This window comes from Equus quagga, chromosome 20, assembly GCF_021613505.1.
Source record: "Equus quagga isolate Etosha38 chromosome 20, UCLA_HA_Equagga_1.0, whole genome shotgun sequence".
Taxonomy (NCBI): domain Eukaryota; kingdom Metazoa; phylum Chordata; class Mammalia; order Perissodactyla; family Equidae; genus Equus; species Equus quagga.
In genome coordinates this window covers 30484988-30512058 of record NC_060286.1, presented here as the reverse complement: position 1 = coordinate 30512058, position 27071 = coordinate 30484988, and the positions used below count along the sequence as shown (strand labels likewise).

At 43.3% G+C, this 27071-nt stretch overlaps 1 protein-coding gene across 4 annotated transcripts in view; it reads left to right on the top strand.

Moving 5' to 3' along the window:
- KCNK10 (potassium two pore domain channel subfamily K member 10) overlaps positions 1-27071 on the top strand; it is a 130878-nt gene that overhangs the window by 81510 nt on the left and 22297 nt on the right. For all 4 annotated transcript variants that reach the window (XM_046647069.1, XM_046647070.1, XM_046647068.1 and 1 more), the window contains exon 4: positions 10949-11109. In XM_046647069.1, coding sequence (XP_046503025.1) covers positions 10949-11109 — 161 coding nt within the window. The remainder of the gene's footprint in view (positions 1-10948; positions 11110-27071) is intronic.

The window sequence follows — 27071 nt, the reverse complement described above, 5'->3', positions numbered from 1 at the left end:
GGCCATCCTGAGTCATGGCGCTCAGTCCACGTTTTGTCCTCATAGAAGATGTGGCAATTTGAGGTTCAAAGGAGGCTTATGAAACACCATCATGTTAATATAGCAGTTGTAGTGACTTTCAATAAAAAACAAAGCAGAATGAAGAATTCCCTTTTTCACAGTGAAAGACTAGGAAGCCTTTAGTTTGGGAGGACCTGATGAAAAGGTTAGAGTGAAATATCAAAATATGAATTGGTCAGGTGAGCTCAAATTCCTTTATTAAAGTTATATATGAAAGAACCAAAATGTTCTACAAAGTTTGTTATGAAAAACAGCCGTCTCTGCCCCTCTCCCTTTTTTCGTCTCCTCAGGGCAACTGCTTTCATCTCTTTTGTGTGGTTATTTTAATATTCATCTCCATGTCTTTAAATACCACACTTGTATAGCCACTTCCTGCATTTCAGATTATTTCTTGACTTCTCCTTGTGGAAGGTGAGGAATTAGTTGTCTTTCTTCCTCCCTGCCCCCTTGTAGAAGGGCTCTTTTCCCAATATAGTTTAATTAGATCAAAAGTGAACATTTTTTTGCTAATTTGAATTTTTTTGACTAGGTGAATATTCTTCACAACTGATCATGTGGTGATCTATGATTACTTCTTTCCTGCGCCAATTTTTGTCTTAGTATATTTGTGTGTATCTTTTTCCTGATACTTGGGAGTTTTGTATTTTTGTCTTGGGGGTTCACTTTATAACTATAATTCTATATAATAACCTCAGTGCTCTGTTCCTTAAGCAGTATCTCTTAGTTCTCTAGTGTAGGTGATGACATCTCATCTCTGTCTCCTTCTCCACCACACAATTTTAGTTGACACCATCCTTTTACTGTTTACTTTTAAATTATTAAATATGTGTATGCTTCCATTAGATGATTTGCTCACTTTAAATGATACCTCTTGGCTCTCAGCTGTTACTTATAATGCAGCCAGTGAACTTGCTCAGCATCTCAGCTTCTTTCCCTCTTCCGCCACCAATATTACTCATATCATTCTAAAACATCAGGATATAGAATTCACATTCTGTTCTGTTACCTTGATATATTGCTTTTAGTCATGGTTCTACAGTTAAACATTGTCACTGTTCTCTGTAGTCCTTTTGCCCTGGTTTTCCTCATCATCGCGTGCTTGGCTGAAGCTCATCTTAAAGTCATTGCCTTAAGAATGGCTCATGGGAGCAATATTCCGAATCCTTGCGTTGTTCAAAATGGTAGCCTTACACTTGAAGGGCATTTTGCCTGGAAATGAAATCCTTGACTCACGTTTTCTTTTCTAAGGGTCTGGTAGGTATTATTTCACTTCTGATGCCTATGCTGCCATGGAGAAATCTGATGCCAGACCAATTTATTTTTTCCTTGTATAAGTGAGTTGATCTTTTTGCTCAGCTACTCAAATGATTATTTCTTTATTTTTCATCGGATAACACTACTATGTTTTGTTCCTTTTATTTTAGGATGGTTTTCTTGATTGTCATCTTCTCATTTTCTCTGCTGTATTTTGTTTTCTTTTTTGGGAATTCCAACTATAAATATATCATAACTTCTTTGTCTTCTATGTCTATCATTTTCCCTCTGCTCCTGTGTATTCTAGTTGTGGGTCCCTCTAGTTCTGCTATGTGGGACACCACCTCAGTATGGTTTGATGAGCAGTGCTAGGTCCACATCCAGGATGCGAACTGGCAAAACCCTGGGCTGTCAAAGCAGTGTGTGTGAACTTAACCACAAGGCTGGCCTCTACTTCTTTTTAACTCTTAAAATTTGGTTTTTGTTGTGGTAATTTTATCCTCTCTACTCCTTTTTTGTAGTTTTCACAGTGCTTATTCTCCCACTTGCTCCTTCCAATTTTATTTTTATCTTTGTGATCATTAGCAGATTTGTTTTCCTATTTCTTTCCTGAATCCCATTAGCTCTCATTTCCTCTTCACTTGTGTCTCACCATTTCTTTCCTGATTTCTTGCATTTCTGCTTTGTGGTTTCTCTGTGAAGATTCTCAGAGGTAATTACTTCATACTTGGTCACAATTTTTGTCTGGTTGGGGCACCATTTTTCTGCTGAGTGTCTTTCATCCATTGGTAACTTTTGCTGTTTTTTTTCACATTTTTTTTCTTTTTTCTGAGGAAGGTTCACCCTGAGCAACATCTGTGCCAGTTTTCCTCTTTTGTTTTTTCCTTGAGGCCCCTGAGCTAATACCTGTGCCAGTCTTCTGCCATTTTGTATATGGGTCACTGCCACAGCATGGCTGATGAGTGGTGTAGGTCCATGCCTGGGTTCCTAACCTCGGAACCCTGGGTTGCCGAAATGGAGTGCACTGAATTTAACCGCTACACCATGAGGCTGGCCCTCAGATTTTTTTAATGGAAGCTTTATATTTATGCTGGGCGAATTTCTTTTTAAAATATGTGTGCCAAACTAACTAGATTCCTGTGCCAGCTATCTGCTGAATGTTTCCATGGGGCCGGGGAGAGGAGAGCAGGGAGAGGCTGGGTAACCTTCCAGGTAGCACATCCCAAGACTCTCCTCTTTCCTGCTGCCAAAGAGACAGAGGGCTTCCTGCAAATATGGCCCACCTGTGTTGTTCTCTGTATAGTCCTGCCTCTTCTGTTTTTCTGGACCAGATCAGTTCATGAAGGCTTCTGTTGCTACCCTTCTGCACCCTATATCCACACTTGGTGCAAACAAGAATATCTCTTTTGAAGTTCAAGGTGAGACCATCACCTTCATAATTGGATTTTTGCTGGCACTTTCTGAGATTTGCCACTGATGGGCCCTTTCTTCATTCTCTGTGTTTTTTCTCTTTCTTTTTTCCCATATGGCTTCTGTCCAATCTCAGCTTCTTTGGGTAATATTTACACATATGGTGAAATCTCTAGATTAGATCTCTCTCCCAGTTCTGCTGAAAATGAGTTTGAGAGTTATCTGCTCACATACAATAGTGAAGTCCCACTGCAATAAAAATTCTCATTCAGAAGAATGGGAGACACGCAGTAGTCACCAGTCCGTAGCTATGACAGACACGCATTGAGAGGCCCCTGTGCCCTCACAGTGGGAGGATTCCTTCATTAGCACCTGTTTATACTCTCTGGGAGGAACTCCCTTATCTATTGCTCTCTGAGGCCCAGCCATGCCTTCTGGGAAGTTCTTCCCTCTCCCTTATCCTTCCTGCCCACATGTTAAGTGAGTGTTGGAGAGTATGCCTTCCTTGAGGATGCACGTCTTTGATGCTCAACTTCTTATTGGCACAAGTTCCAGAGGCTAAGGGCTGTTTTAGAGGCAAAGGTTTTGTTTTTGTCTTTAGATGTAGCCTTTAGGAGCTGTGTTGTTTCTACATAGGTGCAGTCAAGAGAGTTGTGTGCAGTAAGAAAATTTGGGATGAAAGAGAATTGTCATTCTTTTAAAGAAAGCCTCTTAATGTAATTACATGACATCGTATGTTCATACTTGCAAATCTGCAAATATGTTAACGTCAGCTGTTACAGATATTAGAGGTGTGCATTACACTAGTGGGTCCGGGGTCTGGAAGCCTTTTCAGACACTCCAGACTATGTTAGGTCGTAATAGTCCACAGTCTCACAGCACTCAGCGAAGGAAGCAGGATGGCCTGGAACCGTGCGGTGTGAGGACAAAAAGTGCTATAAACCTCCATAGAACCTGTGGGCATCACTCTAGTAGATCAGAGAAGGCACATGTCAGGTTAAATTGTGTTCCAAAGTCTGATTATTGAGATGGGGAAGTGTGTCATGCATTTTAGGAGGATTTATAGTAAAATAATTAAAATTGAGAAAGTCTGGGCCACGTCGAGAGGTGCGTTTTGGAAAATGCACCCTAGTACCTAGAATTGGATCTATGAGACATTAGTGTACATTAAAGAAGACAGAAAAAGGAAAATCTTAACTTTCTTGTTTTATGAAATGGCTAAATCCATGGCTTGTATGATGCATTGAAAAACACTATAGCTACATTGGAATGTGCGTTGATGGTATTATTGTGTCAACTTGTGAGGATCCCAGGAGCTTGGTTTATTGAACAACTGTGTTCATTGACCCCCATGACCTTATGTGGTTGAGGAATGGTGGTTCCATCTGCCTGATGAGGAACATTTGATATGTAACATTTTCTGCCCTTTTTTATGTGCTTACCCTGGAATCTTCGAGTTTGTGCAAATGACTCTTAATCCTTGGTTTCTGCTGCCCGGCATCCATTCACTTATTCACCCTTGTCCTGATAACCGTTTCCCAAATGATCCCCTTCTCCACGCTTGGCCCCTGGACTTCAGGTGAAGAATCACCTTGTCTAGACTAAGAAATCCCATGCCTTGCATGTGCGTGACCACAGTCCTTAGTTCAGAGATGGACATGAGATCTGGATTAGGCTGACAAGAACCTGAATTTCTCGGCTTTTGCTTGGTATTTGGAGGAACTGCTTTCCCTTCTTTCTTACTGGAGGTAAATCTGGAAAGGAATTGGCTCAGAGCTCTGCCAGTCATTTTCTTCCCTTGATGGATTGCTCTACCTCGAATTCAGCTAACACTAAAGAAGCAGAGTAAGAAAAGGGGAGTGATAGATGGGATCCTACTCACATCCCTTGAGGCTTGGATGGAGGTACTCATGAAGTGTTAAGAAATAAATGTTAGGGTCAGCCCCAATGACCTAGTGGTTAAAGTTCGGTGCACTCTGCTTTGGTGGCCCAGGTTCAGTTCCTGGGCATGGAACCACACCACTTGTCTGTCAGTGGCCATGCTGTGGTGGGCTCACATAAGAAAAAAAAGGAGAGGAAGATTTTCAGCAGATATGAGCTCAGGGTGAATCTTCTCCAGCACAAAAAAAAAAAAAAAAAAGAAAAAAGAGAGAAATGTTAAATTTCCCTATATTTACTGGGGTCAGTGCATTTCTTTTTTGCTTAAGCCAGCCTGCATTGGGCTTTCTATTCCCTAAAACTGAAAAAATCCTAACTAATATGAACTTATGTGTCAGAGATGATAGAGGGCCAGTAAGTATCCTCTGACCTCCGTGGCCAATGCCCAACCCTGCTGTCCACTGCAGTTGCCATCTCCCACCTCCTTTGGGCCACTTGCTCTAGATTTCAAGTCGTATTGGATGAGCCTCGGGGTTCATGTCCCCATGTCCTGGCTGTTTGGGAGGGTGCTGCCTCTATAGCGTGAGGCACGACCCTGTGTCATACCTAGGCACGGGATGGGGATCTTCCCCCAAATCTGAAGGACAGTGGATGCTGAACAGAAAACTACTACAAAACAAGCATAGAACAAAAACAAACAAAAATAAAACCCAATCCTAACCCCACATCCACTTCAGTATCATAGCTCAGTGTTAGCGCTAGAGATCGGGTCCTTGTTCTAGTCAATGGAAAAAATGCTATTTTCTCTCCACTCTCTTTCTCGTAATTGAAAAAGAATATATTATAAGTTGAATACCATTTAGCTGGCTAAATTTTAACTCCAGTGTGGAGGGTCTGTATAAAGTGATATAATTAGAGAATTCTAAGGAAAACCTTAGTCAATGTTAGTAAGAATAATGTGGTGAGGAAATAATGTTTTTTTCCAGTTATTTAGTGGTAAATTCATTCATCCCATGTGGTAGCAAGGCTTATAAGAAAGCTCAGAGCTCACTAATTCTTCCAGTTCTTTCTGAGAAATTTTCCGCAATTTGGGAGTCAGACAGTGGAGCAGCTGCAGCTGAAGAGCTGTCTTTTCATTATTTGTGAAATACGCAAACATTAGCCTACTTGCTTGAGTTCATATAATTTGCAACATAATCTTGTAAACATTTCCCTATATTACTAAGTTTCTTTGAAAAACATAGTCTTTGATGGATTCCACTAGGTCTGCCATCCACTCTACAATCACATGTTGTTGGAGGCTCAAGCTGTTCCCACTTTTGTGATCATGTAACACCACGATGAAAACCTTTGTGCCTAAAGTGTGGTCTTCATCTCTGGTTGTTTCCTTGGAAAGATCCCCGAGGGATCGCTGTGTGGAAGGGCATGGATCTTTTAAAGTCTTGCCAAATTACTTTCCAGAAAGACTCTCATGAGCTGCATGACGTTATGTACTTTTCAGACACCAAAAAATGTTCATTATTTAGAATGTGTATAGGGAGATCTTAGGAATAATAGAGTCTTTTCTGAAATGCAGCGATACCACTCAGGATCAGAGGTTCCTTTCATCTGAAGATATCAAAGCACTTCTTTTTTAAAAAGCGTTTCTTGTGCTCAGATATACAGAAAGATTTACAAGTGTATAGCAAAAGGGAATGCATTCAGGCACTTCTCAAAATCAGGAGCCACGCCAGAAGAAAGACTAGACGCTGCTCAGTCTCTGTTGAGGGCGCCCTGCACCCTGTCCCCTTTCTCAGTAACTAGTGCTGGCATGAGAAAGTCCCACCAGACCTTGAATGTTGACTCCACTGGCTGGGCCCCAGCAACTAGCTTTCCTAAGCTGGAGGAATGATACTGCTTTGTGAGGATGCTCTTCTACAAACCATCACTTGGGGAAGGGCAGCAAATGACAGCATTCTGACCAAAAACTAGGGAATGCAAGTAGATTTTAGTCTTTGAGCATTTTTGGATTGAGTCACTTGACTCTACCGACTTTGGTGAGAGCCCCTGGTCGGGTCTCAGATGGTAGCCAGTAACTGTGTTATTTGCCTGGTGGCCTCCATTAAGAGTTGTACCTGCCAAGGTACCTGGGCAGCTATTTCTACTTAACCAGCGTGTGAATTGGATGCTTCACCCATGGTTTTGGAAATAGCAATCACTGTGATTAACATTTACTGAGTGCTTACTGGGTGCCAGGCACTGTGCTCCACGTACGTTCTCTCTTAGTCTCGCATTAACCCCTTGAGGTAGGGGCTGTTATTAGCTTCATTTTACTGAAGAGAAGACTGAGCACAAGAAGCATTAAGTAACTTGCTCAATATATCATGGTTAGTAAGCAATGGAGCCTGGCATCATTCGCCAGGACCAGCTACATAATGTGTGGGTGGGACCCAATACAAAATGAAAATGTGGTCCTTTGCTGAAAAATGATTAAGAACATCAAAATGGCAATGGCAGAGCAATAAACCAAGCATGGAGGGGGCCCTATGTGACTGCACAGGTTGTACACTCGTAAAACCAGCCTTGCACGTATAGACACTTGTTCTAGAATGCACACTCTTAACCAAATACCAGAGCTGAACAGCATGTAGTTTGGCAAAGATTTGACTTTGGCACGTCAAGAGCAAGGAGGAGTGTTACGTGTATGTTCCTCAGGTTTACGTCCTCTTTAAATGCCAGGTTTCTCTTCATAAAGGGCTTGTGTTTTCTAGAGAGGAGTGAACAGACTAAGCCCCACCTTGGTCCTTCTCATTCATAACAGACTGTCCTTGCTGGGCTGGTCATCTCCTGCCAAAAGTCACCAGAAGCCGGTTGGTAGGATAACTCCTTGGGGCGTCTTTTGCTTTACTTAAATCCATTCTAATGCCCTGGGCCAGTTCTACCTGACTGATTGCCTCTCTAGAGCCTGTGTCACCCCTTCTCATTTTCCAGGCTTTGTTGCCCCCAGCTGCACCAAGAGATACCCACACCTCAAAGCCAGCCCTGGGCCCACCCAAGTCATTGAGCCAGCCCAGCCTGAGTTATAGACATTTTGTCCCTTGTCCTGGCGCTGTGGGAGAATGGCAGAGTTTCCAAAGGGAGAACAGGAACCAACCATCTGTTTTCTCCTGGAGCTTAGTTTTCCTGGAGACACATTGCTCAGAAGTGAAGCCTTCCCACAGAAAACCCGGGGCGAGATGATAATTGCTAACACTGAGTGTGTGCTTTGTGTCATGCTTCACGTGTATTTAATCTTCACGTGTAACCCATTTCATTTTTAATAGCTATAAGGTAGGTGTGATTAATAGCCCCACCTCTCAGAAGAGGAAAGTGAGGTAGAAAGGTTAGGTAAATTGCCCAAGACCTGAGAGTTAGTAAGTGGGAAAGTCAGAACAGGAATCCCGGTAATCTCTGGTTCTGGAGCCTGTGTACAGCTGTTCCACCTTACTGCAAAGCTCTACCAAGGATTCTGGAAGGATGGGCAGGGTAGTCTAACAGGCCTGGTACAACTAGAGCCAAAAATCCAGGAATGTGGCCCTCCCATTGCCTCAGAGCTAAGCTCCAAAGTATAAGTTTGGGGATTTTTCTGGAATGACAGGATTGAGGGTCAGTCTGGAACAGTCTTTCCACACAGTTCCTCAGAGGCAGGGAACACAAACACACACAGACACACACACACACACACACATACTCGCCCATGCACAAAACACAGCATTACTCATGAATGGCGATGACTTTATGTCCAATATGAAGTGTTGGCCTTAAATATATTTAAAGACTTATTTCAGTGTTACTTCATGAATGCCCTTACCTAAGAGCTTGGCTCTCATTTTATTTTAATGTTCTAGTCTGTGAACACTGAACAAAGGACGAGCCTGTTGTAAAACTACCACTATGGCTCCCATACTCCTTTGCATTGGTTTAGAACTTTACAGTTCACTGGTGTTTTCCACATTGTCCGTGAACCCCTCCAGCACTAGGATTTAGGGAGGTGAAGTGAGTCTAAGGACAACCAGGTGGAATGTGGTGGAATTGGATCTGGAACGTCCGTCTTCTCACTTCTCTCTCATGCTCCTTGGATGACACCGGAATGTTCCCTGAGCTCGGTACCTTGCCAGGGCGGTGGGGCAGATCCTCTCTGAAAGCTGGAGGGAGGGTGTGCAGCACTTGTCAGGGCAAATCTGATGCTGATTCAGCAGGTTCAAAACCTCAATTTGTTTTCCAGTGTCTGCAATACGTTTCCTTCTGAGATATTCAGACTGAAAAAGCCCCTACGTTCCCTGACAGCGAGCAGGCTATTATGAGACAGTCAAGTAAGAGTCAGAAATGTTTCCACAGGTTACTAGAATGTTGCCACGAGTCACCCTAAAGCTGCATAATGTCAAGCTGTGTAGGCACATTTATTCTCTGTCCAATAGGGCTATGTTGATGTAAATTGGATTATTCTAGAGAGGAATACTTAGAAAAATGGTTTTGTCCAAGTTTCTGAAAGCTCCTGAAAAAACTTCCAAGAGCTTTTTTTGCGCAACTAAATCAAAATGGTGGTGAGTAAAAGAAAGGCCAGTTTAGGAAGGCTTGCCTGAACACTCGTCTAGGACGTGAGAACTGTAATTTAGATAATTTGTGATAAGAGGTTTAAATGATTCTGACTAAAATGTTGTAAAGGAAAATAGCCAGGTGACTCATCACCCAAAAGGAGGAAGCAACAGTGAGTCTTCAGGCCCATAGGAGGATGAACAACGGACCAACCATCAACATTATTCTTTACCCAATGTGCTGGGAATCATGATCCCGGTAACTCACCCATTGCATGGCTTTAGAAACAGGCCCCACGTGAGTTACCCTAATATGGGAGAATAGTTAGGTGACTATCTATTAGCATAATATTGCAATTCTCCTTGGCATGAAAGTGAATATCAAGTAATTTACACTCTCATCTCTGTACAAGTTGTGCTGATGCCAGAAGACTTTTTCCTCCAGCACTACTTTCTTTAGTCCCATCCATCTACTGTAAGCCCGGTACTCACTATACTTGAGTTACTTATGTAATTGCAGAACTCTTAAGAATGCAGATGTTGGTGTTTTCAAAGCACTATTTGAAATACAGCCAGCCCTGGTGATCTAGTGGTTAAGATTCAGCACTCTTACTGCCATGGCCTGGGTTTGTTTCCTGGTCAGGGAACCACACCACCCGTCTGTCAGTTGTCATGCTGTGGTGGCTCATGTTGCTATGATGCTGAAAGCTATGCCACCAGGATTTCAAATACCAGCAGGGTCATCCATGGTGGACAGGTTTCAGCAAAGCTTCCAGACTGAGACAGACTGGGAAGAAGGATCTGGCCACCCACTTGTGAAAAATTGACCATGAAAACCCATGAATAGCAGTGGAGCATTGTCTGATATAGCACCAGAAGATGAAAAGGTGGTTCAAAAAGATGGGGCAGCGTTCTCCTCTGCTATACACAGGGACTAGGAGTCAGAATCGACTCTAAGGCACTAACAACAAAAATCTGAAATACGTGTTAATAGAACAGGCTATAAAAGGATTCTTTGGTAATTCAAACATCCATTCCACTAACAAACATTTGTTTAGCACCTGGTAACCCTCAGTGCAAGAAGTGGGTGGGAGGAGAGGCGGGCCTCAGAGATGATGCAGACTTCCCAGTAAAGAGAAAAAGAGCCAGGCAAAGCTAAACACCACTGTCAGTGGGGGAAAGAGGCACGAGGTCTTCTCTACCCCACTCTTTACTGTTTTCAGGCTTCCCAAGGTAGGGCTGTGTGATCCATGGGTCCTTTCTGAATACATACTAGCCCACATACCCTCCTTAAGGCAGAGCACCCATCACCCTATGAAGGCAAGTGTTGAAGACAGCCACTGTCAGGAGGAGGGGACGCCCATGAGATGAGACTGTCAGGGAGAAGCTCTTTTCAAATCTAAAAAGGTCAATGGTGAGTGCTTCTTAGGTGTTCAGGTCTCCCTAAACCAGACATGTCCATAATGTTTGGTGTTTCTGAAAGGGTACCATTTTCCATCAGAAACGCAATTCTGGGTGACCACAAATTTCATAAAATGTAATCAAACTAAATAGATTAAGATCCAGGAAACCTGGGTCTCCTTAAAACTCCTTATGAGGAGAGAAGGAAGAGAAGCAATGGAACAATGTTCTGAATTTCCTAGGGCCTTTGAAATGAAGTTCTGCTCCCTAAAGCTCATGAAGTGGGGGGATATAGGAACCCTTTCGGAAGTCTGTGGGATCTTTGGTTCAGTGCTCTTAATTTCTCTGCTACCTCACCACTCTCCTTCTCTCTTTTTAATATTTCTCACCAGGGTATGGGAATATTGCTCCAAGCACTGAAGGAGGCAAAATCTTTTGTATTTTATATGCCATCTTTGGAATTCCACTCTTTGGTTTCTTATTGGCTGGAATTGGAGACCAACTTGGAACCATCTTTGGGAAAAGCATTGCAAGAGTGGAGAAGGTCTTTCGAGTGAGTACTGCATCTATTTAAACCCTGAACTCTGTGATCCAGTTGGCTTTAGCCTGACGGGATCCGGAAGGAGTTATCAGGGTGTTAACGATATCATTATCACTTTGAATGGAGTAGTTTAATGTTATGGTCGTATTTTCTGTTTTGGCCAATGGTGGTCACAGGGACTGTGCCTAAACTCTCTTCTCTTGAGTAGTTTCCTTCTTTAAAGTGCTATTTCTGGAATCATAACACAAGAAGGTTAAGTTGAATTTGCCAACACAGATTTTCTGAAGACATGAGGCATACTCAATTTCTTCTTAAAGATGTAAGACAGGTTCCTTAGGATATTTGCAATAAAGTAGAGAATTGTAAATCCGTCCATTTTGTCATTGGAACCGCTTCACACCTTTTTTATTTCCAAGAACAGTGCCTTCAGGCTGATCCTGACTTTTAAGACCTCTTCCAGAAGCGTGCCTTTTCCAGCTACTGCTTTGTATCTGTCTTCTCATGGCCCCTTCCTCTCTCTCTTCCCACTGCTAAGTGCTCCCTCAGCAGTAGTACACTGATGTACTAATTTATACTGAACTGTTGATGATTGCTATTGTGTTAGTGGGTTTTTTCCTCTTGAGAACACTTACCTTCAAATAAGGGACAAAAATCTCAACTCAAGGAATTTATTTACTAAAGATGACATTCCTGGCATCAGTGACAGGCATGTGAAGTAGATGTGACTGGACTGGGGTTCCCAATGCCCTTTAACTCACACCCATTCACATGATTTAACAGAATACTTGTTTGCTTATGTGTAAGGTCATTTCTGCTCTCTTTCTCATTATTGACCGATTTCTCAAGTCTGTCAAACCTTCTTCAGGGAGTTCTTTCTTACGAGGACTTAAGATTTTAGAACGACAATTTGAGATCTTTTTCAGAATCTAACAATGATGCGCAAAGGTAGATCAGTGGTAAGCTCTAAATCTGTACTTGTTTTTCCCTCTGAGACAAGAAATCATGACTTAAGCTTCTCTTTAGAAGAATGTGAGGGAACTCCCCAGGTGAGCCGTTTCAGAAGATTTGTCAGAGTGGGGGAATCAGGAACTATGGCTGGCTCAGAGTCACCTTTGACAAACTCAGTGATCCTGGGTGAGCTGCCTCGCTTTACTCGCCGGCAAAAGGGGATATAGAATTCGAATCCACTTTATAAGGTTTTGTTGATGATTAAATGAAATAATATATGGAAAAGAGCTTGGCACAGGGCCAGACACATAGAGTTCAGAGCTGCTGTGTGTGTGTCTCCTGAAAGAAGCTCTCGTTGGCAGGCTAGCCACCTGCTCAGATTTCATCTGAGTAGCTTGGCGGTGTGTGGGTTTTTCTGGAATGTCCCACAATCTTTGTCCCCTAAGTGCTGGCTGGCCAGCCGGCCTCATTAGAGCCTGCACCTGGGCTCCGTGGTCACCATGGAAACCGTCAGTGCTCATCTTCTGTGCTTCTCAGATGTTCAGCTCCCCAAACCAGACATGACAACCCCGTCTCCAAGAGCTTTTTTGAACTTCTCAGAGTTTCCCTTTAAGCCGTGGCCTCATGGCCCTCCTGGTTAGAGAAAAATGAATCTGGCAGATTGAACACTCAGAAGCACAGAATTCAAATGGAGAAATGACTGATCTGGCATTTTTGTTTTTATGTAGCTTCTGTAGATCTCACTTTCCTTATTTGTAGAAAGGAAGGATTGGTTAAAAGCTTGCAAAATCCTCCTTTACCAAAAATAAAATGTAGTTACCGTATTCTGAGTGAGGGAAGAGGTGGCCATCATTTTCACTACATCTGCTACCACATTTGAGGACCTCCTTTCGCCTAATGAATTTCGGACTACAGAGAGAGTGCAGTTCTCCTTCCTTAAAGCTGCCTCTCAAGTGGATCCTTCAACAGACTCTGGGACAGAGCCGTAACCATCTCACATTTCATTTTTATGCTGCTGGCCCACAGAGCTCCTTGCAGCGCCATCAAAGACTGGGCATCTTTTAGGAAGGAGATGGCGCTGTGTTATCGAATCACCATGATGTATGCATTTGCAGAGTGTTGGAAGATCCTGTTGGAAGGGATGACTGGGTTCCAGGAGGAATGTAAGCACTCTTCCTGAATATACACACAACCGATCCTGCAGCAGTTTGCTTTCTGTGTGTAGTTTTGGTAGAAAAATCACAAAGTTCTTTGCCATTCATTTAAACTACCCTTAAAGGGCCAGTTACGCCAAGGTGATTATTTGAGAGTTGAAAATTGTATACACCAACAAAGCTCCGTGTAAATTTTCAGTTCCCCCGGGGAAAGTTTATTTTCTTTCCCCTGCTCAGTGCTTGTTAAGACTTCCCCTTCATCTGTGATGTTTTCTCTCAGCTCTTGGGAAGAGAGGATTTTTTTTTTTTTTTTTTTTTTTTTTTTTTTGTGGAGTAAAGGTACAATATAAGATCAGCCTTCTAGGTGCCTGGAGTTTGAGGTGATGTGATTTGGGTCCTTCTACCACATCCCAGGTCTGAGCCTCATTTTAAAAAATTGCTGAGGGTTGCTGTATTATTTAGGAATGCTTTTGCTACAGAGTAATAAGATGCCTGACTGTTGGAGTTTTTTTGGGGTGAATAAATAAAAGTTCCTTTTTCTCCTCTGAAGTTCAGAACTAAGTAGGAAATAGACATAGGAGTCATATGGAGATTTATTGCTGACAAGCTGATCACAGAATGTGGTTTTAGCCCTGATGCCAAAAGGACTTACTAACCAGTTCACTCTGAGTTAGAAAGACTTCCCTGCTGTATGTTTTCTGCTGTGGTATAACACACTATCACATATGTAGATGCTTCAAACAACACCCATTTGTCAGCCTCAGTTCTGTAGGTCAGAAGTCCCGTCAGGCTTGGCTGTGTGCTGTGCTCAGGATATCACAAGGCTGAAATCAAGGTGTCAGCCAGGCTGGGGTCTGGATCTAGGGAAGAATCTGCTTCCAAATTCATTCAGGTTTTGGCAAAAAAAGAAGGTTCCCTGTGGTTGTAGGACTGAGATTCCTGTTTCCTTGCTGGTTCTCAAGTGGAGTCCATTCCTAGCTTCTAGAGGTCACCTTCATTCCTTGGCACAAGGCCCCTCCATCTTCAGAGCAGGCACGGAAACCTTCTTGTATCTCTCTGACTTCCCCTCTACCCCTCTGCCACCAGAATCAGCCAGAGAAAGTGCTATGCTTTTAAGGGCTCATGTGATTAGATCAGGCTCCTGCAGATCATCTCCCTATCTTAAGGTCAATTGTGCTATGTAACATCCCGTAGTCACAGGAGTGATAGCTCATCATCTCTCAGGTTCTGGGGATCAGGGTAGGACATCTTCAAAGGCTGTTTTAGAAATTCTGCCTCCCACATCCTCTCAGTCATCATTAGCACAGGCCTCCTCGATGAGGGCCCACTAACCTTGCTACATCATAGAGAGAAAAACAGAGTGCACCTTCCTGCAGGAGATGGTTTCAAATGGGAGAAGAAGGGGGCTGAGCTGGAGGAACTCAATCCCTTTTGCTAAGTCCACCAGCTAAGTCACCCATCGGGTTGAGCAGTGAGGTTGGAGGTCCACAGTGTTACTCCAGCTGAAGTTCTTCCACATAGAGCATGAGGCCAGGAGAATGGACTTTGCTTCCCCATACTGATTAACAGTGGGTTAAGAATTTGACACTTACTTGTGTCGAATAGCAAGAAGCCTGGAGGAAGGTTGTTTCAGATTTAGTGCATCACTTCCCCAGTGATACATTAAGGATTCTGGTACCAGTTTCGATATATGGATTTTTTTCCCACACCACCGAACAATTCTCTGACACCAGCTGGGTGTCCTACAATTCAATTCAATTCTGATACTGTCTACTTGGACATCACATCAGATCCCACATATTAAGGGCTCAATCCTACAAGACGACGTGTCCAGTTCAGGTAAGTCCAGATGGTTACCTAAGCTTCTGACTGAATGGCAAAGATCAGAGGGTCCCAAAACCTCCTCCTCAGGTTCAATTAATTTGCTAGAGTGGCTCACAGAACTCGGGAAACCAGTTTACTCACTAGATTACAGGTTTACTACAAAAGATATTACAGGATACGAATCAACAGCCAGTTGAAAAAATACACAGGGTGAGGTCCTGAACAAAGGAGCTTCTGTCCTTGTGGAAGTTCAGGCCTGGTGAGGTGGCACCTGGGAGTGTTCTGGTTCACCAGCCTGGAAGCTCCCTGCACCTCCTCCTTTCGGGTTTTTATGGAGACTTTGTTACATAAGCCTGATGGATTCAATCATTGGCCATTGGTGATTGATTCAACCTCCAGCCTCTCCTCTCTCAGAAATCAGGGAGTGGGACTGAAAGTTCCAACCCTTTATTCCTGGTTGGTTCTCCTGGCAACCAGCCCCATCCTTAGGTAACCCAAAAGTCACCACATTAACATCACAAAAGACACCCATATTGTTCCCATCACAGGAAATTCCAAGGATTTTAGGAGCTCTGTCCTAGGAACGGTTGGGGATGGAGACCAAATATATATTTCTTAATATAAATCATGCTATCACACAAGTATACCAGGTTTGTTCTCTTTCTGCTCTGCTCTCCTTGGCACATTGACTTTCCATCCTCAGTCTTGTTACCCCTTGGTTTGCAAGATGGCTACCTCAGGACCAAAGATCATGTTTTCACTCAATCACATTTAATGCAAGACAAAAATTTCTACTTTTATGGGAGAGAAAAATCTTTCCCAGAAGTTACCCTGCAGACTTCCCCTTCTATCTCATTGACCAGAACTGGGTGACATGACCATTCCCACCTGCAAAGAGTGGTTAGGAAAGTGAGTATCTAACAAAGGAGAATGGGGTGGATTGATTTAGTAGTTCTCAAAGAGTGGTCCCTGGACCAGCAGCATCAGCATCCTCTGAGAACTCGTTAGAAATGACAATTCTTGGAGAAGTTTGGGCCCTGCATCTGTGTCTACTAAGCTTTGCAGGTGATTCTGCTGCCTACTAAAGTTTCAGAACTCTTAGCTCAAGAGGAATCATATTTCATCTCCTGGGGCCGACCACATTGCTGTGATGAACAAAATTGGAACTCTGTTGGCAAAGAAGCAGTAGGGGTAAACAAAAGACAGCATCCTCCACAGGTATCAGGCAACTGCTAGCCACCCAGACCACTCATAGGGAAGCTGTCCTCCCTCCCTCTTGATGTAAATCAGATGGCCTCTGGGATCCTTGAATCAGTCAGGGGAGACTAGCTTATGCTATGGTAACAAATAACCCCAGTTTATGCTCACCTCTGCCAGATCTGCTGCAGCCCAGGCAACTCTCCAGGCTTTATGATTTTTTTCAGGGGAAGAGAACTGGGCATCGCATACTGGCTCTTAAGAGCTTTGGCCTCCAATCAGAGCCCATTGGCCTGAACTGGTCACGTGCCCCGACTCAACTGCAAAGGGACCTGGAATGCATTGTTTGGTTTCCAGAAAGAGGAGGGGATGGGAAAATTGATGAGCACTAGTGGTCTCATCTGCATATTCACCGGGATTATTCCTGGGCCCCACTCTAGGGTGACAAGCATCCCTGGGATTTAGAACAGATGGCCTGTGGATCACTATTTGGGGAACACTGCTTTAGTCTCACTTCACATCTGAGAAATGGAGCCCATGATTTGTTAAGAGACTTACCTAGGGCCACACAGTGAGTTGGGGGCATAGCCTGGAGTGGAACCCATAATCCTGCCTTAACCTTTTCGAGGTAAGCCAAAAATATTTACTGTCAGATATATTAATCCACACCCTGAAACCCATGTGGAGTTTAGGATTTTTGAACATACTATGCCAAATCATGGAGATGATTTATAAGTATTTATATAATATAAAGTAAAAATAATTCTTCCTAGGTTTCCGGGGGGAAATCTGGGCAGTTAACAACGGAGGATAATGATTTGGGATTAAGCAGGGCTGAGCTTGGGTTCCAAAGCAAATTTTGGAAGCGGGCAGCCTCTCTCCCCTGCTATGGGCTGGCTCTTTTGCTGGGCCAGGCCGACTGTTGCTTGATAGGATGCTGTAGGAAAGCTGGTCAAACTTTGGACTGGATCCCATATTCTTGCTCTGAGCTGGACTTTGGCCTCTGGTAGGAAGCAGCTGCCTCTTTTTATCTGACTGATCAGCAGGCTTTCTGATATTACCTCTAAAACTAAGGAACACTCTTTCTTCTTTGGCTTTCCCCCTGACGGATACGGCAGAAATGTTTATTTGCCTTTGGAGCCAAAGGACCCTGGGTGTAGCTGACAAGTAATAAAACATCACCTTAGGCTTATCGGTGCCATGATTACTTGGGGACTTTAGAACCTGCCAAATGCTTAAGACAGGGTGATGACAATCTCAATCTACTAATGATGTTCCAGTAGTGGGCTGTCAATCACTTTGGATTGCGGGAAGGGGCTAGTGCTGCAAGCCAAGGACTCTGGAGCCCTCTGCCATGTGCCTGGTCTGAGTTTGGGAAAGACTTTGAGGAACACATTTGGTAAGAGGCTTCTGTTTCTTACAAGGTGTCTTTGAGCTAGCTCCCAGCAGCAATGAGGTTAACTTAAAAGAATTAGTATTTCAAGAAGGTCAAAATCCTTGTTTTGGAAACTGGGTATTTTCAGCTCTGTGGGTTGAACTACAATTTCCAATTCTTATTGGTAGTGGAGATGTTCATTGGGGCATTAGTTATACACACCAGCTTTTTGCCTAAATAGGTGGGGGAAGGAGGGCCAGTTGGTGGGTGAGAGTTCCTGAGAATCTGTGTGTGTACATGTGTCTGTCTGCCTCTATAACATGCCTGCACTAGTGCATACCCTATTAAAAATTCCTGAGCAATAACTCAGTAGGATTAATGTTACATAAATAATGTGAGTTTATTTTTATGAGAGAAAAGACCTTGATTTTGATGTGAACAATTGCTTTCTTATTCTCCCTAAAGGGCTAGAAGAGAGTGGGAGGTAATTGTTTTAAAATGCAAAAAAGGCAAATATTTTTAAAGCTTTATCAAACAGATCTCTTCTAAATTAGTTTAAGGATATTGTCTAGCTTTAATGATAGGTCTGGATGTGCACTTGGGATGAATTACGTAAACAGCATCCACAAAACAGACTACACAACATCTCTTAATGACAGCCTGTGACATAGTTTGTCCCTGATGGTCCCTTCTTTTCTCCCTTGCTCTCATGCATGGTTGCTCAGTCTTGGCACTGTTGATATTTTGGGCTGGATAGTTGTCGGCGGACCTGTCCTGTGCATTGTAGGATGTTTAGCAGTGTCCCTGGCCTCTACTCACTAGAGGCCAGTATCATTGGTGCCCCCAGTTATGACAGCCAAAAATGTTTCCAGACATTGCTAAATGTCCCCTTGAGGGCAAAATCACCTCAGTTAAGAACCACGACTCTGTTGGGATGTAAGGGGTCAATTGTCCCACAGGTCCCAAGGGGCATGCCCTGGTCCCCTGGCTGAATCTTCCACATGAGCTCTGGTGTCTCCACCATGGGCCAGTCCAGTTCTTCAGTGCCAGTGCCATTTCCACTTAGAACTCTCCTCTCTCAGATGAGTCCATAAAGAGGGCTTTAGGACTCTGTAGTCTGGGAATAAGATCATTTCTCACTAATAAGGGAAAGTGCCTGGGGACTTGACTCTCATGATATACGTAGAGATAGATTGTTCTGCATTGTTCTTCAGCAGGCAAACCATCTCAGCCCTATCTTAGCTGAGCCGGTAGGGACTCATCAAATATACAATTCTTCCTCTTTCTTGGCCTCTCCTTGCTAACTGGCCAGTGTCCCTCTGATGTTTCCTGTGCTGTCTGAGATCACTGTAGGTTATATATTTTCGTGGCCTTTAAAATGCATCTTCACTCTTTTCTGTAAACAGCAAAGCTGTCAAACTCTGCCTAAAATATAACTATTTAAAATATTGCCTGGAGAGTGTTTAACATTTAAACATTTTTAAGGTAGCTTTAACAGAGTCTGTCTTTTTCTTTCTGACAAACTTTGAAGAGGTAACTTCTGGGAATCTGATTGTCACTTTGGGGTGGGCAATCACTCGTGACCTTCCGTACATAGGGCCCTTTGTAGGGAGGCTTGGATTTGTCATTTGTCCAATAGGATGTGATTGAGGTCAGACTGAGTATTATGGCACCTCAGTTATCAAAGTCTAGAGATAAGTTGCTAATCTGTCTTGAGAGTTTACTAGATGCCAGACTCCGGGTTGTGGGCTTTACCTAGAGTAAGTTGTACAACAACCCTCTCAAAGGGACCATTGTTGCCTTCTTAATTTTATGAGATTGGGATGCTTACTCTGGTTCTGTGACCTGTCCAAGGTCACCCGGCCCATAAGTGACAGAGCAAGGATTCCAAACCAGGTCTCCCTGCCCCAGTGGGCGTGCATAGACTTAGTCTTTCTACTATCCTTCTTTCTTTCTCTTGTAAGGTAGGGGTGACATTTGATGGTTCAGAAGAGTCTCCACAAGAGGTTTAGTAAGACCTGGGGACAGAAAAAGATGTCCGGTTGAGCAAAAGCTCATCTTGGCCCCCTCTTTATCTACTCTCAAGGAGTTTTAGTTTTCCGACTTTATATCATCTATCGATACTTTGAATTGGACTATAGTCTCTGATTCTTCTCTGTGTGCCTGCTCTATCTCCTTAATCTGGTTCATCATTAGCAAACATCTCTTTCTTGGTGTTCTCTTCCCCTGGAGATTAATCTAGGATTTAAATGCCCCTTGCTCATGTCCATCATGTGACTAATGTGAGGGTGGGATTATAAAAGCCAGGCTTGTACTGTCCGGATGGCTGACTCGTTTGGACCCACCTCTGCAAGAAGAGTTGCCAAGCAGACGGTATTCTCCACTCTCTGTTCTTCCACCTCATTGCTCCACTTTGTACCACCCACTCACTGTTGACAATAAGAGGAACACACAGCTTAAAGCCAAACCCTTGGTGAGCTGAGGCAGCTGGTCTTGCCCTCAAAAAATATTCTTTTTCTGTCTTCATCAGATTGCCTCAATGCTCTGCTTCAATGGTTTTGAGAACCTGGAGTTTGAGGGCAGCAATGCCAAGATTTTGATTCCCATTGGGAATTTAACTCAGTCCTAAACTCAAGGAAAGTCGTGGAAGACGCTCTTCCTAAGCAGTCATCCAATAGAGGAAAGTCTCTGGAATATTTTTATGGATATTATCTGCTAGGACTTGCCCATTGAAGAGATGATCACTTCCTAGAATCCCAGGGGTTTTATTAATTAAGACATTTTATATCTTTGCATTTTGGGACCACCGCAAGTCCAGGGAAGCTTTAGATCTACCACATGGTAATCTGTTTCTGAAACTTCCAAGTACTTTTGAGTTATGAATTTAACGCAAGAATTTTATTGACTCATTTTTATTAGTATCATAAAACCAGCTTAATAGATGAATGATTTCCCATATTTGTCCTTCACCACCAATTTTCACAGGCTGGTTTGGTTCCTCTGGAAGGCACTGATTTAACAGAATAATAATCCTTTGCCCTTTTATAGAACTCTTTACTCTTTTTTAAAATTACATTTATCAATGTAAAAAAAAAAGCCTCTTCTTTTTCTTTTTCTTTTACATTTAGCCTCATGCTACTTCTGTGAGCCAATCAAGTAATAACTCACTCTGGGGTAGCTTCTGACAAACTAGGTTCCTGAAAATTGAGAGACGAGAGACGTCCTTTTTGGGCTGATTCTGCCCATCCTGGAGTTGGTGTGTGATCTGTGTGTTTACACTTGGGTGGCACTGGGGATGATTCCTAAATGACTGGTATGGCAGTGGTCACTGATAAATTCCAAATAGCTTTAGGACCTTTTGCTTTAGGAAAGGTATAATGTTTAGAATACAGCACTGTTGAGAGGCAGGCCAATGTTCTGCACCTTTACCCCAAAGAGGCAGCTCCCTTAGGAGGTGACGGTAGGACAGGCGTAGTACGGTCACAGTGCTGAGCAGGCTCTGATTACTTTGTGCAGGCAGGGGCTGCCCAAACTGAATCCAGCCTAGGAACCGTGCATTCCTGTTAGAGGAAATACACTTTATATTCCTGGGGGAAAATGCTTTGCTTTTTATTTTCCGAGAAGAGCTGCATTTGCGCATCATAGCATTTTTGACTTAATGCCTCTGCACCGTGTCTTGGAAGTTTACTGCTGAGTTTTGGTCTCTGTTAGTATAGAGCTGTGGCTCTTACCCTATGGGTGGCGGGGTCCCAGGGGCCTGATGTGCTATTTTAAAGGATCAGAAAAAACTTTTGTGCATCAAGCATGGCTGGTAGACAGAATCAACAGTATTCTTCACACATGTGCTACCCTTTTCCAAATGTATGTAGAGGGGTCATCATCAACAATTCATTGAAGTTCATTTTAAAAGATGATTCCTGAATTTATAGTATCTCTTTTCTTTATATGTTTTCACAATCAGTGGGTACCAAATGTTCTATTGCTGTGTGGGGATCAAGGAATTTTTTTGAACACTCAAAAGGGATTCCCATACTCAGAAAAGTTGAGTACAAAGGGGCAGAGGAACACTGGCTTTTCAAATCAACACTATTTCCATGTCATTCTGGGTTCTCTTTTTTTCCATGGAATTAACATTTGTCCTGGCCAGAGTCACTGTTTCAAAGAGGTTCTCTTCATTTAAGGTAACCCCAGGAGCTAGTGGGATGCTTTTGAGCCTGGTTCAACCTTTTCCTTATGCTTATTTTTTTTTTTATAGCGGTAAAAGACACATAACCTAAAACTTACCATTTTAACTATTTTTAAATACACAGTTCAATGGCGTTAAGTACATTCACACTGTTGTGTAAACATCTTCGCCATCCATGACCGGAACTTTTTCATCTTCCCAAACTGAAACTCTGTACCAATTAAATAATAATTCCTCATTCTTCCCTTCCCCTAGCCCCCAGCAACCTCTATTCTACTTTCTGTCTCTATGAATTTGACTACTCTAGGGACCTTGTGTAAGTGGACTCATACAATTTTTGTCCTTTTGTGACTGGTTTATTTCACTCAGCATAATGTCTCTAAGGTCATCCATGTTGTAGCATGTGTCAGAATTTGCTTCCTTTTCAGGCTGACTAATATTTCACTGTATGTGTGTACCACATTTGGTTTATCCCTTTATCTGTTGATGGACACTTGGGTTGCTTCACCTTCTGGCTGTTGTGAATAATGCTGCTTTGAACATGGGTGCACAAATATCTGTTTGAGTCCATGCTTTCAGTTCCTTTGGGTATGTGCATGGAAGTGGAATTGCTGGATCATATTCTATGTTCAATTTTTTAGGAAACTGCCATACCATTTTCCACAGTGCTGCACTGTTTTACATTCCCATGGAGCAATGCACGTGTTCCAATTTCTCCACATCCTCACTAACACTTGTTATTTTCTGTTTTTTTCCTTCAACTTTTATAGGCCACAAAGACATCATTTGGTAAATTGCTATCTGATTGGCCTCAAGTCCTGGCTGCTCCAACAGCTGCCATTCTGTTACTCTGGGGGTAAAGTGGGGAGGCCATGCCGTATGCCTCGTCTCCCTCTTGTCCCTGTCCCCACCTCCCCCCTGCCATCACCTCCAGCTGTGTCGCTGTGTTTATTCCCATCCTGCTTCTTCAGCTCCGGAGCAGAGCTGCTGGGAGGGAGGGCGGCTCAGCGCCAGGCCACCTTGGGCTTCTGCATGCAGGTGGTGTCCGGTGTCCACCTGGCCTTGCTGCTGCTCTGAAATCCTTTTGTTTGCCTCATTGTGATTCACTATCCAGATCCCTACCATGGTTGTTCCTTCATGCCTCTCCCCAGGTCAATTTAATAAGCAACTATCAAATAACACCTTCTGTGTTCTCAACACTGTGGGGATACGTGGTAATAAACAAGAGATGGTTCTTTCTCCCAAGGAGAAGACAGATATGTACAGACCAATGTCCATAATGAGACCAGGGCTAGGGCAGGCAGCCTCTGAAGTCACACTGCCTCGGTGCGTAAACCCTGATGGACCACGTACCAGCCATGTGACATCGGGCTGTGCCTCAGTTTCCTTATTTGAAAAATTGGGATAAAAAATAGTAGCTCCCTCTTTTGGTAGTTAGTTGATGCATGAGAACAATGTCTGGCATGTAGTCAGCACTCAGTAAATGCTGTTCACTGTTGTGATAAGCATGCTGTTAGCTATGGGAGCCCAGAGGAGGGACTTGTGAATTCCAGCTTGTATATTTGATGTCACACGCATCTTCAATGGTGCACCTGATTTATGTTGCTAGTGGGCTGTTCTTAAGTAAAGCATAAGAGCCTTGAAGCTAAGGGGTACTGTGCCTTTCTTTCCTGTACCCCTGCGATGTCTGCTCAGGGCTAAGTGCTTTGGAGGTGTTCAGTAAATACTTATTGATTGTGAATTGATTTGAGAGGAGAGAGACGTGAACCAGATTCGGTTCCAAGCACCCAGGGTGTGTAGGCTCGGCAGCACCCCTGACAAACTCAAATGAAGACGAGATACTTGCTGATGCTGCCCTCACTCCTACCCTTCTTGGGAACAGGCATGCAGGTGAGTGGGGCTGGGCAAGTGGAGGGAGCAGCAGTAAGGGCAGTAACAGACAGAGAGGATCCAATGGACAGCAAGGCTTGGGCCTGGGACAAAATTCCAGTCATCAGTGATCACCCTAGGAGGAAAAGATGCAGAAGGTCTGAGCATGCCCCTGCCATTCAGTCTGAGCAAGGGGGGAGGTTGTGCTCTGCATCCTCGGCCCACACTTCACGGGCTGCAACTGTTTACACAGATGTGTCCATAATATTCCACCACATACATAGATGCTAGTAAAAGGAAAATCAAAGAGTGAAAAGAACGGGCCAGTTCATATTTTTATAAAGCATCAAAGTGTTCCTAGACTTTCCTCCCAATAGATATCTGGCCCTTCCAATATCAGAAGGGACCCTCGGAAGACAGGTTTTGCTGTGCTCAAATCCTGTCTCTCATGTTTAGATACTGTGTTCTTGCCACTATGGCTCCACTCAGATGGAGCAGTGTCCCCTTGGTTAGTTTTTTCATGCCTTGGCAGAAGTGATTTTATTGTAACCAGTCTTTTCACTTGAGCTTGGGATGGTTGAAGAGCCATATGTTGAATTATTCTTGTTAATATTTGGCTGTCTACCTCTCCACCCCTCACCCCCCCAGGTTCCCTCGTACTGCTGAGTAGGCACAAACAAATGCCTCGGGTACCTCCTATGAGTTATCAGGACTTTCCCTTCTAATTTCACACTGCTTTGCAGTTTATCAAACGATTAGAAACAGGGATATATAGCATGCAGCTGCAAGAAGAAAATCCTATACGATGTTAAGGATAGAGTGCAGCAAGCTTCTGTGTGATTTTTTAAAACTGAGTTTCACTGACTGCTGTAAGAGAGTTGGCACCAAGGCTAACAAGAAAGCAAATATCAACATTTAAAATGAAATGCATGGCATATAAATGCCACGTGGCGTTCTTTCAGGATTATTACCACTTTCTTTTTGGCTTTCATACTTTTTCTGATATCGCTGTTTGCTTCTTCTCCTTGCTGCTCTTTAAAAAAGTCTCAATTGTCCTCAGCCCTTTGATTCTATGTTTCTATTAGGTATGTTTCTCTCCTGCCTCCCTTTGGAGTCTTGTCAACTTTTCTCCAGGGAGGAGGAGGAAGAGGACCTGTCCAGATGGCCGTATAAACATGTGACACCTGCTCCTAGGAGCCTCTACTGGCGGGGGGCGGGGTGGGTTGAGGATTGATGAGACTGCCTCCTGGGTGAAAAATGGGGACATTGCTTTCCATCTCTTTTCTATTGTTTTTTTTTAACGATCACATGCCTTTACTTTTAATAATATTTCTAGAAATGTCTTGAATTCAAATTCTCCCCTATGATTAGGGAAACAACAACAAAAATGAACCCACCAACCAGATTTTGTGAAAAGGTCAAATGGATCAAAGTTTCAGAAGTTTTTCACAGTTAACATTCTTTCTTGGAGTAAGATCCTTGAGGACAGTATTTGGGGAGAAATTTCTGCTTCCATGGGCGAAATTCGAAGGGCCTGTGTGTTGGTACTGAATGTACCACCCTCTTTCATCTCCACACTTTTGTATGTGACATTTATGGTGCCTCGAGCACTGTCCCCATCTTTCTCTTGGCCTCAGTTCTTCAGGGAAGTTTTTCTGACTCCCAAGTGAGGTCAGAGCACCTTGTATGCCCTAGAATAACATTCATCTCCCCGAATTGGAGTTACTTGTCCAAAGCCTGCCATCCCCATCAGCCTGAGAGCTCTGTGAAGGCCAGTCCCACCTGCCTGGTCAACACAGTCTCTAGCACAGGGCCTGGCACCTATGCCTAGTAAGTGAGTGAATGAGCACTGCCAGACATGACCTCATACATTTTCATATAGAAAATGACCTTGAGATCAAAAGGAGTCTCGAATGCAAATAAATGTCAATGCAAAAAAAAAAAAAAAAAGGTCTTAACCTTTGAAGTGGAATAATTTTGATGAAAGGGTGGTTCACTGGGGGGCTGTCCCCTGATAATGCTTATTGCACACAGTGTTTATGTGCACGGGGACTTTTATCTCATCAGGCGATACCTGCAAGTGTAATTCTACAGATTTCTCAAGTCAACCTTAAATGCAATGTGTGGTTTAATTTCATCCAGTGGTTCTCAACTCCGTGATACCCAACTCCCCATTTTATTGCAAATATTTGTTAATGCCCCTTTACCACGTTAAAATGAATTTCATAGGTAGGGCAACTTCGAAAGATTCAGTACAATTTTCTAGCTGCAATATGAAGGAGAAATAAAGGGAAGTTAATTTATAGTAAAATAATGCATGTTCCTGTAGTAGATGCTTGGTCATGAAACCCCAGGAGGCCGACTGAGCCACTGAGACCCTTGTGGCTACATGAGAACGCAGTAGCTCTAAAGGCCGTCCAGTTCAGTCGTGTCCTTTCAGTGACTTAGATGTCACAAGGGACTTTCCTGCCCGTGGTGTGCTTTTCCAAAATGGAAAACAATTCTTGGCAAGGTTCCAACTAATCAAAGTTCGGCCTTCCCACAATTTACTTTGGAGTCATATTCTTATAAAATTCAGCCTGTATTGAAACTGCAAAAGGTTTCTGTGTGTGTGTGTGTTTGTGTGTTTGTATGTAAAAGGGAGGTAAGGTCTCAGCTCGCTTAATTATAAACATGAATTTTTCCCAGTGAGACTTTCAAAACTCAGGCTAAATTTGGGATACTTCTCTGATTTGTGACACTAACTCTTATGTTCCAGGATGTCTGAACATTCTTGCCCACACCCACTCCATGCCAAGAGAGCCCCTCCTATTGTTACGACAACCATAAACACCCTCACAGATTTACCAGTCACCTCTTAGGGTGTTATAATCTAAACGGTTTATAATGGGGTTATAAAAAAACTTCCAGGGAGCTCCTAGGGAACTTTCAGGAGTATACATATGTTATTTCTATTCTCCTGTAAATGTTCATGCTCAAACAGTTAGGACTCTCCTCTTGATGTAGTTCCTGTGCTATTAATATTCAACTCAACAAATATGTATTGTGTGCACGTGTGTGTGTCCATCACCTGTGCCTCTATCATATACTCTCACAAGCATTCCCCATTATAAAATCCTGATGCTTGATCTCTTGCTGGATGAATAGTTTTATTTCCTGCATAGACTAGTTTACCTTAAACAATTACTACTCTCCTATTTTCTCTAGGTGCTAAAAAAGAGGGAACAAGTCTAGAACAATCCACTGCGCAGGGTGCACTGTGCAGGGTACCTGGACAAAAGATAGGGAGACACATCCGCAGGTAGACAGCAATGCAGGATGCATGCGTCCCTCCACAGGGGAATGTGCAAGGCACAGAGATGGCAGGGAAGAGGACATAGAAACAAACTAGAACATGGGAGGGCTTCCTGCAGGAGGCGGC